Source organism: Thalia democratica, chromosome 8 (assembly GCF_965202585.1).
Source record: "Thalia democratica chromosome 8, ktThaDemo2.hap1.1, whole genome shotgun sequence".
In the NCBI taxonomy this organism is placed as follows: domain Eukaryota; kingdom Metazoa; phylum Chordata; class Thaliacea; order Salpida; family Salpidae; genus Thalia; species Thalia democratica.
The window spans coordinates 24669234-24681860 of record NC_139172.1 but is presented as its reverse complement, the minus strand read 5'-3'; the positions used below and the strand labels follow the sequence as shown (position 1 = coordinate 24681860).

The 12627-nt window shown below is 25.5% G+C and overlaps 1 protein-coding gene across 1 annotated transcript; it reads left to right on the top strand.

Moving 5' to 3' along the window:
* Positions 1-1377: 1377 nt before the first annotated feature.
* On the top strand, positions 1378-10933 carry LOC145842128 (splicing factor YJU2-like). The gene is made up of 7 exons (XM_082949515.1): positions 1378-1458; positions 5925-6025; positions 7640-7784; positions 8095-8226; positions 9086-9279; positions 9775-9895; positions 10255-10933. Exons 1-7 carry the CDS (start codon positions 1435-1437, stop codon positions 10495-10497), a joined length of 960 nt encoding a protein of 319 aa, XP_082805641.1. The 5' UTR covers positions 1378-1434; the 3' UTR covers positions 10498-10933.
* The last annotated feature ends 1694 nt before the right edge of the window (positions 10934-12627 follow it).

The window sequence follows — 12627 nt, the reverse complement described above, 5'->3', positions numbered from 1 at the left end:
TTTTGTAAGAAAGTTTATATCAGTAGAAACAATTATAGTATAAGTGCACAATGATAAGATGCTCATTAATTTTTTTTAACTTTAGTTTTTTCTTGTTGTTGCTTCTTTTTATATGTTTATTTTGACTTTCTAAAAATTGTAACTAGTTTTTAGGGTTAACTAGTTTTGTATTATGTCACATTGAAATTAGCCTTTCTTTTGCAGGTGTTCTGAAAGTTTTTGAAAACAAAAAATTTAGAAATTTTATAAAAGTTTAGAAAAATGGATGGAAAGCGTCAGAAAATGACTCTATAGAACAAGTCTGTAGAAAAATTCTAAGTCTAAGAAAATTTAGATTTTTTTTGTCTTTCTAGGTAAGTGCGTACTTAAGGCGAGGTGCGTACCAAAAAAAATGCGTACTTAAGCGGTAGTATACTGTACACATAGGTCGCTAGAACTTGTTTATGGTAGAAATCTTATGGTCTAAACATTAAGTTTCTTTGTAAAAACAAAATTTTGAAAAATTTTCTAAGGACTTTGTGTAAGCTTTAAGTTGAAAATGGTATAGTTTATTAAAATTATCTCGTTTGTCAAATGTCTAGTCTTCACGATTAAAGATTGAAAAATATATAATTTTTAAAACAGCAAAATTTAATGGAATCTTAATTACATCTTATCTTGTATGGTAAATGAGTTCGGTTTGGGTATTATGATTAAATGAATTATAAATAGCTTTGTCTTGCATAACAAGGGGTTGTAACATTAAGGTGTTTCCCTAATATTTGCAGAGTAAGCAAACTATTTAAAGCTTTTTGAATTTTTTTATTCATACTTTTTTCCATAACCCACCTTACCCAAACGTACTAAAATTTTTTCAAAAAATAAATTAAGACAAGGTTTTTTTTTTGCTGATTCAGCAAGTGTTAGGGGAAGCACCTTACGTTTCAAAAAGACTCTATAACAAGTAATGTAGCTACTACTGGCATCTAGGTAACATATATCTTTTAGATATAGGAATTCTGAATACTGAACATACTTTTAGTCGTTTTTACATAAAATTCTAAGCGTTATAACTTTTTGTTATAAGTTCATTACTACAAAAGCAACTGTGGGTAGCATAGTTTACAAATCAAAGCTTACTAGTAAGTTTTTGTCGATAAACTTGGTTTTTAAAAATTGATTGTTTAAAGTTTTTTGTAAAAAAGATCTTCGATAGCTTTGGTTTTTCTACCTCTGTTCTAAAAATTACTTCTTTTTAAAGTTTAATCTTTAAAATCATTCATTGATAATGTGGTTTCTTCGCTTGTACTAAAAAACTGATTGTTTAAAAATTTTGGGGAATACCAAACACCCAAACTACAAAACTCACAGTCTTCATTCAAATAAGTTTATTTAGGTAAAATACTGAAGTTTAATTTATTCTCATTCTTCTTCATAGTATTCTAGCAAAGTAAAATGTCTGAAAGAAAAGTCTTAAATGTGAGTTTCTGTTAGAAATATTTAACTTAGTTACTTATTTATTATAGTGTTAATTTTAATTTAATGTAATAGAAATTTTCTTCTTGTTTTTTAGTTTAAGCTATAATCTAATTAGTATTTTTCTATAATGAAATATGCTTATTTTGATCTTTATAGGTTTTTTTAACAGAGTATCTAAAAAAAAACTATTATGTAAATCTTCAATATTTTAAGTTTTATAAAATATACTTTTTTAAAGTAAAGATAGTAAAGTTTATAAATAACTGTTAAGTAACAATTGTTCAAAATTATTTATTGAATAATTATATGTGATGTAGTTTTTTTTAAACTAGTTCAACCTTTTTGCAATGTAGAACATACCTCATTTTTTTAGATACGGTTTATGTTAAAGTAAGAGTTTGTAAAGTTATTTTTTTGTACATCTAAAAAAGTGATTTTTAATAAAATAAATAGTATCTACATTTTTTTTATAAAAACTTATACTTATTAGTTTTTCAAATAACTGAATTTCATAAGAAAACTAAATGGTTATTTTCTTATTAGCGTCTTTTTGATCAACTTTTTTAATAATCACTAATACAGGGTTGCCTACGGTCAGGCTAAGTCAGTTTTTTGAAAAAAGTTGAAAAAGTCAAGTTAAGTCAGTTTTAGGGTCAAAGTGTCAAAAAAACAGATTTTTGGGTCAAAATAACTAGCGTGAAGTTTTTGTGATATTTGATATTGTAATAATTAGATATCCTATAAAACCTAATACAAAACATTCAACTCTAAATAATAAAAAAGTCGATAGTAATACTTTTCTGACAACATTGAAACTTTGTTTTTAAGTTCTTAAAGGTCTTATTATAATTTCCCATTCCTTATTTTTTTCTATTTGGCAGTTTTTTATGAGCAGTAACATTTCTAATACAGTGATTTTTCATTGTATGTTAAAATGTTTATACACAGCTTCATACATTAAATTTAAAAAAAGTCGATAGTTATACACGTCTGACAACATTGAAACTTTGTATTTAAGTTCTTAAAGGTCTTATTTAAATGGTCCATTCCTTAATTTTTGCTATTTGGCTGTTTTTTATGAGCAGTGACATTTCTAATACAGTGTTTATTCATTATATGTTAAAATGTTTATACACAGCTTCATACATTGAATAAAAAAAAAGTCGATACTTAACTTTTCTGACAACATTGAAACTTTGTATTTAAGTTCTTAAAGGTCTTATTTAAATTGTACTTTTTAAGAAGTTTTAAGCATTTAAAAAATAATCCTTTTCTTTCAATATATATTGTTTAATTTTTATGAAAAGTTTTTATGAACAACTATAATTTCTTTGTATGATTTTTTTATTTAATTTAAACATGTGTACAACCAAGGTTGCTATAAACATACAGTATACAGTTTACAGTATACAGGGTTTCCAGTAAACCAGGAATCCTCAAAAAACCTAGATCTTGAAAAATTATCTAAAAAAAAACAAAAAAAGGGAAAACCTAGAATTTGAGAATATTGAAAAAATATCCGCAAAACACGGAATTTGGAAAAAATATCACTAAAAAACCTAGAAAAAGCTGGAATTTTAAACACTTTTTGAATGTAAGTTAATGAATTTTAGATGAGAAACAAGAAACCTGTGATATAAAATTACTTTTTTATGTTATTTAGAATTTTATTTAGGGTCAGAGAGAAGGAGAGTAAGAACAGTTTTTGACAAAATAATATTGACTGTTATATTGAAGCCTGAAGTTAAACTAAAAGTCAGTTTCAATAGAATACATAAAAGTTAATAAACTTTTGAAATAAAGTCATTTTTGTTAAAATTTCTTATAGAAATGTATTCAGAGTTTTCAAAATTTACTAAAAATCTATTTTCTACTTTATTTTTAAAGCTATTAACTTCAGATATCAGTAAAGTTTCTTGCTTTATAAGAAAACTTTTATTGGAACAATTTAAAATAAAATAGAAAAATTAAAATTCATTACCAAAATTAAACTCCACCTTTCTTTCTTAAAAAAAATACTTGAATATTTTAAAATTTCAACAACAAAGTTGTTTAACATTTTAAAGTTTCAACAACAAGATTTATTAACAAGTTAAGATTAAACTAAGAAAAAATTCTCAAACCTACAGGTCAAGATAGATTTTTAATGTTTTTTTTTTATTTTTGCATTTCTATAATGATCCTATTGAACAATCATACTTTGTCCCTCATATCTCAAAATCTAATTTTTATATAAAAAATGGTAAAAAACAACTGTTAGCCAGTTAAAAATCTTTAAAATAAGAGCAACATGTGAAAAAAGGCTGACTCCCCTATGCCCTAAATATAAAACACTTATAAGTTATAAACCTAATTTTTTACTAAAAATTAACTAAAAACTTGTTTATTCATGAGCCTAAATGAAATTAAGTCCTTAAATCTTTTAAATACCTTTAACAACCCTGTGTATATAAATGATATCGCTTAATACATTATTGTCATGTAAAAAACATTTACACACACTTTTCAGCTCAAATTTTATTTAAGATATTTATATTTGTTCAACACTATCAACATGTCTATGTAAATGAATATTTTTTAACCTCCTATTACTTCATAATATTTTTAATTTTTAATAACATAAATATGTCTTATACACAATGCTTTGATTAATTATGACTTGCTTAAAGATAAATTAACATAACCTGCATTGAAAAACTAATAATCAACTGACATTTTTATAAAAAACGTTACTGTCTCTTATGATAGGTTTAAGTATAAACTATATCTAGATTGTCACAGGTAGACTATTTAGATAAGTTAAAAACATTTGAAAACTTGACAATTCAAATGGAATAAAACTGATAAACCAGAGAATATAAAAAAATAAGTATTTTAATTATTTTGATACTGAGTTTTACTATATAAGATTACAAATTAACATATATATTGGATGAATGTATATTTAGATGCATTTAAAACTTAAACTGGTATATCATCCTTCTTTTCTGAAGAACTAAACTTTTCTACACTTTTTGGGACATGCTCTTTTATTCTTTTCCTTAGATGTCTTGTTGTCAAACTAACATAACTTACTTTTCAATAGCAGCTGAATTAGTAAATTACCATACTTTTGTTTAAGTTTGATATTGGATCTTTACCACCTGGTGTTAATGGTGGTTTTGACGTGAAGACAATCCTTAGGTTTGCTGCATAATAAGTATTTCTTATCAGTTGTCTAATTTTATTTTCTAACATTTCTTAATTTTTATTATTAAATGGAAGTTTAAAGTATCTAAAATTTTTTCAGGTCCTAATGTCTTTCTTTTATCCAATTTTTCAAATGTAAATGAATTGTTTTGTTAACTAACTCTTGTGGGTACTCGTTTTTGGTCTATAGTAACTTGATCTGTTTGATTTCACTTAGTAGCAACTCTGGGGAACAGATTTTATGTGAAATTTAAACTATACTTGAATTGAAAGTTCAAATAACAACCTGTGAAGGTTTTCTTTCTATACACCGATGTTAAAAATCTGTTTTTTTTCTTGTTTAAATTGTACATTAAAAAAGCAAGTTCATTATTATTTTCTTTTCCCATTGTGAAACTGAAAGAGTAATGAGCATTATTATAGATATTAAAAAAAATATCCATAATTTTCTTGCTTCTGGCCAACACAAAACAATCATCAGCATACCTGAGGTATAATAATATATTTTTGAAAGCAGGTTTTGGAAGGAACATTTAAGGTTTTTTTGTTTCCAAAAGCAAAGGTGGTGATATACTTTTAGTAAAGTAGTTCTTTTTGGTTTTAGCGTCCCATAAGGAAGATATTGTACTCTTTGACTTTATCTAGCTTTGTCTCAAAAAGTATTTTGAATATTAAAATAAATTATAAAAAATCAGCTTGTACCTTATTTAAAGCTCCACAAGTTAAGATAAAGTTTAAAAAATGTGAATTTTCCCTATGGCCCTAGCTAAACTTGTTTGACTTTTTACACAAGGGTTTTTAGTTGCTGAGTATTTGTTTTTAAAAATACATGAATAGGATGCCTAAAAGTTAATATGCTTTATTAGAAACTATGAAAACTTAGTTTACATTACTTAAATAGTTGATCAATCTAATGTAAGTAATCAGCTGTTCCTACTTGTGTTATCATTTATTTTCAAATACAAAAGTTTGTCAATGTAACTTGTTTTTAATAACAAAACGTTTTTTCAAACTTATTTTAAATTTTTATTTTCTTCTAATTTAAGTGTATAAAAGCTTAAGTTAAGGAAAATGATTAAGTATTCAAAAAAAATCTTATATTTGTGAATTAACCGAACCTTAACTTTAATAAAAACTTAACTAAACATGTTATTTTTGTTTATCATTATGAAAATAAAAGTTGGTTAAATTTGCTAAAAATGTTTTTTTTTTTTACCTAGTGTTATTATTTTTTTAAATTAATGTATATATTTTTAATTACAATTTTTTTTATGTAGAAATACTACCCACCCGACTATGATCCTTCAAAAATACCAAGAAAACGCCAAGCAAAAGACAGGCAGTACACCATTCGAACTATGGCTCCTTTTCACATGAGGTTTGTACTTAATTAAGTTCAACATTGTTATGCTAAAATTCATCATATATTATTTAAAATGTTCATAATTACTTTTTAGCTATAGATTTAATGTGTAAATCTAAATTTTTGCATGCTTAAAATATGCACGTATTTTTTGAAAAGTTTATCAATATGAAAATATTTTAAACTACAAAGTTTTTTAAGCTTAATATGCTTCTTTAGATAAGTTTATTGTATACATTTATGTTGTACTACAAATGTTTCTTTATTTATATGCTTTTCTCAAACTAAATAAACACTAAGAATTTACCACTTAAATAATAAGCTAATAAGTTTATTTTTATGTTCTATAAAGTAAAAATAAAATAAATGTGTAATTATTTTGATAACTTTTTACATGTTGCTGTTTAGTTTTTCTTTTAAGTGTCCTAAAAAGTTTTTTAATGTATACATTTTTAAACTACATAGCAGGAGACAGTATTTCGACAGATTTTTTGCTTGACTTTTAAAACCCTACATTAGAATAAGTATACTTTTAGTTTTTCAAATCTCTAGAAATTACTGAAAAATGAAGATAAAAGCTCCCCAATCTTTAAACTAAAGGTTTAAAACAAACATAAATTTGTTGATGTATTTTTAAGTTTGAAGCTTAAAAAAAACTTATTTTAAAGTTTAACTTGTATTAATATTTCAATTGTAAAAATTCTGCTCCAGCATTAACTTTTAGCTTGAATATTTTCACAGAAATGATAAGAAACAAAAAAAAAAATTGAAAGTAACTTATAAGAAATAAATGGTTGAGGGTGAGAATATATTAATTTTACTATAACCTTTTGATTTAAAATACATTGCATGTAGGCAAATACTTTGTCAGAAGCTTACTTCAATAAAATAAAAATATGTTCTTAATTTTTTGTCTCAGTTAAAATGAAAGCATCAAAACCTTAGTTTATATTTGAAATTCGCTGAGATAGTAAAAAAAACTGAGTAAACTTTTTGTCTTTTTAGAAATGCTTTAATTTTTGTTATCAAATATTTTTAATATTTTCAATTAAAAACATTTAAGTATTGTTTTGCAAGTTTTAGTTACAACTAATTTATAATCCTAAGAAACATATATCAATTTATCATAAATTTAAAGATTTAATTGAGTCAGTCTCTAATTCATTGAAAATTTTTTATACTTAAAGAAAAATTTTACTTATGTTATTTTTTGGTAAAAAGTAAAAAATTATATTCAATTTGTTGGCTAAATTATAAAAGTAAATTTTAAAAGGTCTGCCCAGTAACCAATAAAAAAAACTGTACAAAACTGTACAAATATTTATACACAATATGTTTTTTTTTGTATTTGTTGCTAGAAAAAAGCGTTATGATTAATTAAAAACTATCTAACCAACTTCTAAAAGTAAATTATTTACCTATTTAAACAAATTTTATGTCAGTTATCAATAATTTTGTTCAAGAGTGTATATATGAAAAAGTTTATATATCTCTTTTTTTTGAAATAGCATAGCTTAGTAATTCTTTTTAAACTATTATGTTGCATAAAAAAAAACTGTTCTCGAGTACTTTTTACTGAACAGTATAGTAGTGAAACATTCTCACTTTTTATTTTTTATCAACAAACAGATGCAAGACGTGTGGAAACTACATTTACAAAGGGACCAAGTTCAACTCGAGAATGGAGACGGTCCAGGACAAGGACTACCTCGGGTTGAGAATTTACCGATTCTACATCAAGTGCACCAGATGCGTTGCTGAAATCACTTTCCTGGTTTGTTGTTACTGACATGACTAAATACGCAGTTTTAATTTTACTTGGAAATTTCTTTTTCTTCAGAACTAATCAATGAAGTCTTAAGAGGGGTTAATATTGGTAGAAATGTGTTATGAAGTTAGATAAAAAATTAAATACTTAACAAACTTCAATGATTGTTGATTTCAAACTCCAAAACCTTTTTTCTAGACTAGTTAAAAACTGTTTTTTTAGATAGAGGTAATAACTTGTAGCAATCTATAAAGTTCAACACAAAAATAAGATTACACATTTGAAATACTTGGTAATTTAAGCTTATTTATTTCAGACGGATCCGGAGAATCAGGATTACGCGATAGAGCACGGAGCGACGAGGAACTTCGAAGCTCAGAGGCTGGTCGATGAACAGGAGAAGAAGGAAAAAGAGAAACGAGAAGAAGAAGAATCCAATCCGATGAAAGTAAATTTTTTTCACGTCTTTTATTTGATTTTTCAAGTATGAAGTTTAATCTAGTAATAATATGCTTCATTTTCTATTTTTCATTTTTGAAATTAAGGTTAGATATTTGTTTCAACAAAGACTGTACAAAAAATCACTCCTCATCAAACTTTGCTGAATTACCAAGATTACTTTTTAAAACGCAATGCAAAAAGTAAATAAAAACCAAAACAAACTGCTGTATGAACATTAAACCTGTTAAGAAATGTGTTAGATATTTTTATCATATTATTGTAAGTTTATTGTCATATGAAGGACCCAGGCATCAAAACCTAGGCCACTTATACAGAAAGACATACAACAAAAAGACAAAAATAAACCAAGATTGTACATTAAAAATGAAAAAAAACTGAGTTTAACTAATTAAAGTTTTAAAAATTAACATAAAAACACCAAAAAATATAACACAAAATTTATAATTCCGGTGCTTCCGAAAAGAGAACAACAATATCCTACTTCAACTTCACCCGAACAGATGGCTTCACTCCAAAACTGGTTTCACTTTCATTCGAACGACTGGCTTCACATTATTTGAACAACTGGTTCAGCTTTCATTTGAGTAACCGGCTTAACTTTTATCCATACAACTTGTTTCACTTTTATTCGTATAACTAGAACCGCTTTTTTATGAACAACGTTTTTCATTTTTCTTAGGAGAGCCTGCTTCATATTTACTTTCAAATCTTTAACACTCAGATAACTCAGCGTTTGTTAGACTTTCGTAGTAGCTGATAAATGTTGAGAACACTGACTATAAACAAAACTTGAACCCAAGGCCTCTAGCACTGAATATATTATAGCATATGAATAATAATTTCAGATGTTGGAGAAGAGGACGAAGGACTCTAAGAGGGAGATGGAGATGATGGAGGCTTTGGAGGATCTGAAGGAGATGAACGATCAGAAGGCGCAGCTGCACATCGACGAGGTGCTCACAAAGAGGATGAAGATCCACAAGGAGACCGACGAGGAGAGGAAGAAGCGGGAGGAAGCGGAAATCGACGAGGAAATAAAGTTTGTTTTTTTGTATTAATTTTTAAATAATTAATATTTTTAATCTATTACTATTGGTCACTTTATGTTGAAGTTGTTGGGAATTTAGTTTTATTGATCATTTGATTTAATATTGTAAATATAATGTTGGAATTTTAACAAATATTTTTTGTGAAGTATTTTTTTAATACTAGCTAAGGAATTTAGTGCGTGTATTTTAGTTAATAAAATATTGTATTTGCGTGTTTGTGCTTTGTTAATAACAAATAGAGCTAAAAGGAAATTTTATAACAACATTTTTATTTAAATAAGTTATATAATAATCATATATTTATTTAGGCACTTAAAAAGCTTTAAGTTTTAAATGAACAGTATACTAAAGCTTTATTGTGCAAAAATTTGTTCCTGTAATATGTTTGAGTTTAAAAGTTAATTTTTGCTTAAACTTAATTAGTAAACATAATAAAGAGATCGAAGTTTTATTTAAACATATGTTATATAAATTTCATTTTTTAGACGCATCAAATGTAAAAGAATTCCAGAAATAAAAGACCACAACGACTTAACAGATGTTTATAAGCGCCTTGAAAAGAAAATGGGCCTAAAGAACGACATTTTAGGTCAAGGAAATTCAAAGGTAATTACTTTAATTTAAATATAAATATGTTTTAGTCATAGTTCATGTTTCAGCTAAAATAACAATACATATTTTAACATTTTTGAAAAAACTATGTAAGCAGAAAACTACATCTTAACAAATTTTTTGATTAATTTTTAATAATTTTGGAAAATATTACTTTCATTTTGTTTTTAAACAATTTAATTTTATTGAAATTGTAAAAAATGTTTACAATAAAAAAGCATAATAAAAATTGTAACAACCGGAAGCTCCATGTTTCATAATTTTAATTGCCATTACTAGTTATTAAGTACAGTTTAACTTTTATATTAAGTTTTCAGAAACAACAAAACTAACATTCACAAATTTTATTACAGCAAAGTTCCGCCCCACTCCGAAAAAAGCTTGGTATTAAAAAACTTGGCATCAAAAAGAAGGTGGCCAATGTCAGCACTTCCAAAGAAGCAAGCAGTAACAACAAGACAGAAGAGAAGGAAGTTAAAAGCAAAAATGAAGAGACTGGAGTTGCTGAAAACAAAAATGATGAGCAGAAAGTTGGTAAAGCAGCCACGTCTTTAGTGGGGTACGCATACAGTTCTTCCAGCGAGGACAGTGAATAGTTTAGATTTTTTCATCATTTGTATGTTCTTTATTTAAACATTCTAGTAACTTTACTTCTTTGATTCTAAAAAGTAGATAAAACTTAGAGGTATCAACCTGGCATGTTTTTTAAGGTAAAATACGCTTTTAGATATTTTCTGGTCTTTCAACTAGAGATGTTTTAATGGTTTTCGTTTTATGTAAAATAAAATAAATATTCTTGATTGAAAGAACTTCACAAATTTAGTATCTATTTAAAAAAAATCATATCTTAAACATGTTTATAATTTTAAAGTAGTTGATTTACAAGTAGATAAATGATTTTTTTACTGTATAAAAAATATGGTGTTTATATCTTTAATAATACAATAATCAGATTTTTGTTATATTAATAATATTAAAATAAAAAACTGTTCAAATAATTTTCAGTTAAAAACATGTTGAAATTGCAATGTATTTACTGAAATATAAAATAAAGTCTTTAAAAATTCAACAATTTGTGCTGATTTTATCAAGTTTAAATAAATATTTACGTGTTCACACGATAAAAAGTTGAGATATTTAAAGCACAGCTTTGCTATTAAATATTGCTGATGTTAAATATTATTTATTTATGATATTTTTTTAGTAAAAAAAGGAAGTAGTGATTTTTGTTTTTGTTTATACCAAAAAGGTATAATTAAAACACGCTTTTAAATTAGAAGGGTTAAAATGAAAATACAGTATTTTAAGATAAATTAATTTGTACCTAGTTTTAAGGTATATATTTGCTTACATTTACTGAAACTTGCAAATATGTTTTTTTGTATATCCGATTAATGTTTGACAAAAAATATTGTAAAAATAACGTTCCTGATCAAAAGTTAAATTATTATTTTGACATAAACTTCAACAAATATTCGAAACCAAGCAGTTATTTTAGTTTTAATAAATTTTAATGATTCGAATATTCTATTTTTAGTTTTAAAAATGTTACTTTATTCATTTCCGTCTTAAATAGAAGTACTACTTGTTAAGATCTTATATTTAATTCAAATCTGTAGTAAAACGCACTATATGAAACTAAGTAAAATTAAAAAATTATGTTAGCAAAAGATTTAATAGTATTATCATTTCTATATGTATCATTTTTGTTTTTAAATTTTCAACAAGTACTAAAAAGTGATTTATAATTAAATACGAAAAGAGAAAATTTAAAATTCTAAGTTTTTACATTACTGTCAAAAATACAGAAGCAAGCATAAAAGGAAATTTGTATCAACTCAAAAAATAGTCTAGCTTTAGTACAAGAGTTTTTGAATCCGATTTTCTATTCAGGCAAGCAAACATGCATCATCAATTATTTAATAATTTTTTAAATCAAGTTTTTTGAGCTTAAAAGGTCTACAGAGTTCAGTTTTACAACATATCTTAAAATTCCAAGTTTCTTTAAATAGCGCACAGAAAGGTGCTTGCTTAACAGCAAACAAGTTAAAAGTTTTCCTCGCCCTTTAAGGAAGAATAAAGATTAAATACTAATTACATCTAAACAAACTCATTAATATTTAAGTTCAGCGCCTGACTAACATAAAATCTCAGCTCGCTAAGCTACAGTTAGTGGTAATCTAGCTGTAGTCTGTAAAAATAATATGCAAATTAGATGAAGTTTCGACGCATTCAAGTTGGAATAGATAAATAATAAAAAAGTCCCTTAATATTAGATAGATTAGTTATTAATTTCAAAATCAATACTATTATAAAGGTCATGTAATAATAACAAAGTCTTAATTAAAAACTTCATCGCACATGATTTAGGAATTGAGAAGCGATTATTGGTGGATGATTGCTTTTAGCATACTGAATAAGCTTGTTGTAACAGTTTTAGTAAACTGTTAAAGGAATTCTTATTTTTCAGTCCTTAAGAGTCCTTTATTAAACTTTTAATAAGTTTGTACAAAGAAGTAAAGCCCAAGGTGTTACTTATTGAAACATCTATTAAACTAATTTTTCATCAAATGCTATACTAATTTAACTTAGTAAGGCACATCATTTTAACAACTTAAGTAAAGTGTTGATTTAAATTCAGAAATACTTGAAATGTTGGCGTTCTGATATCATATAGCACATAAATAAGGAAATATCGAACAACAAAGTTTAATAAAGTCAGTCGC

Excerpts from the sequence above, each read along its gene's own strand:
- LOC145842128 (XM_082949515.1), top strand. The coding sequence starts at position 1,435 with ATGTCTGAAAGAAAAGTCTTAAAT. Across the intron at positions 6,026-7,639 it reads ATGGCTCCTTTTCACATGAG|ATGCAAGACGTGTGGAAACT; the intron begins GTTTGTACTTAA and ends ATCAACAAACAG. Across the intron at positions 9,896-10,254 it reads TAGGTCAAGGAAATTCAAAG|CAAAGTTCCGCCCCACTCCG; the intron begins GTAATTACTTTA and ends ATTTTATTACAG.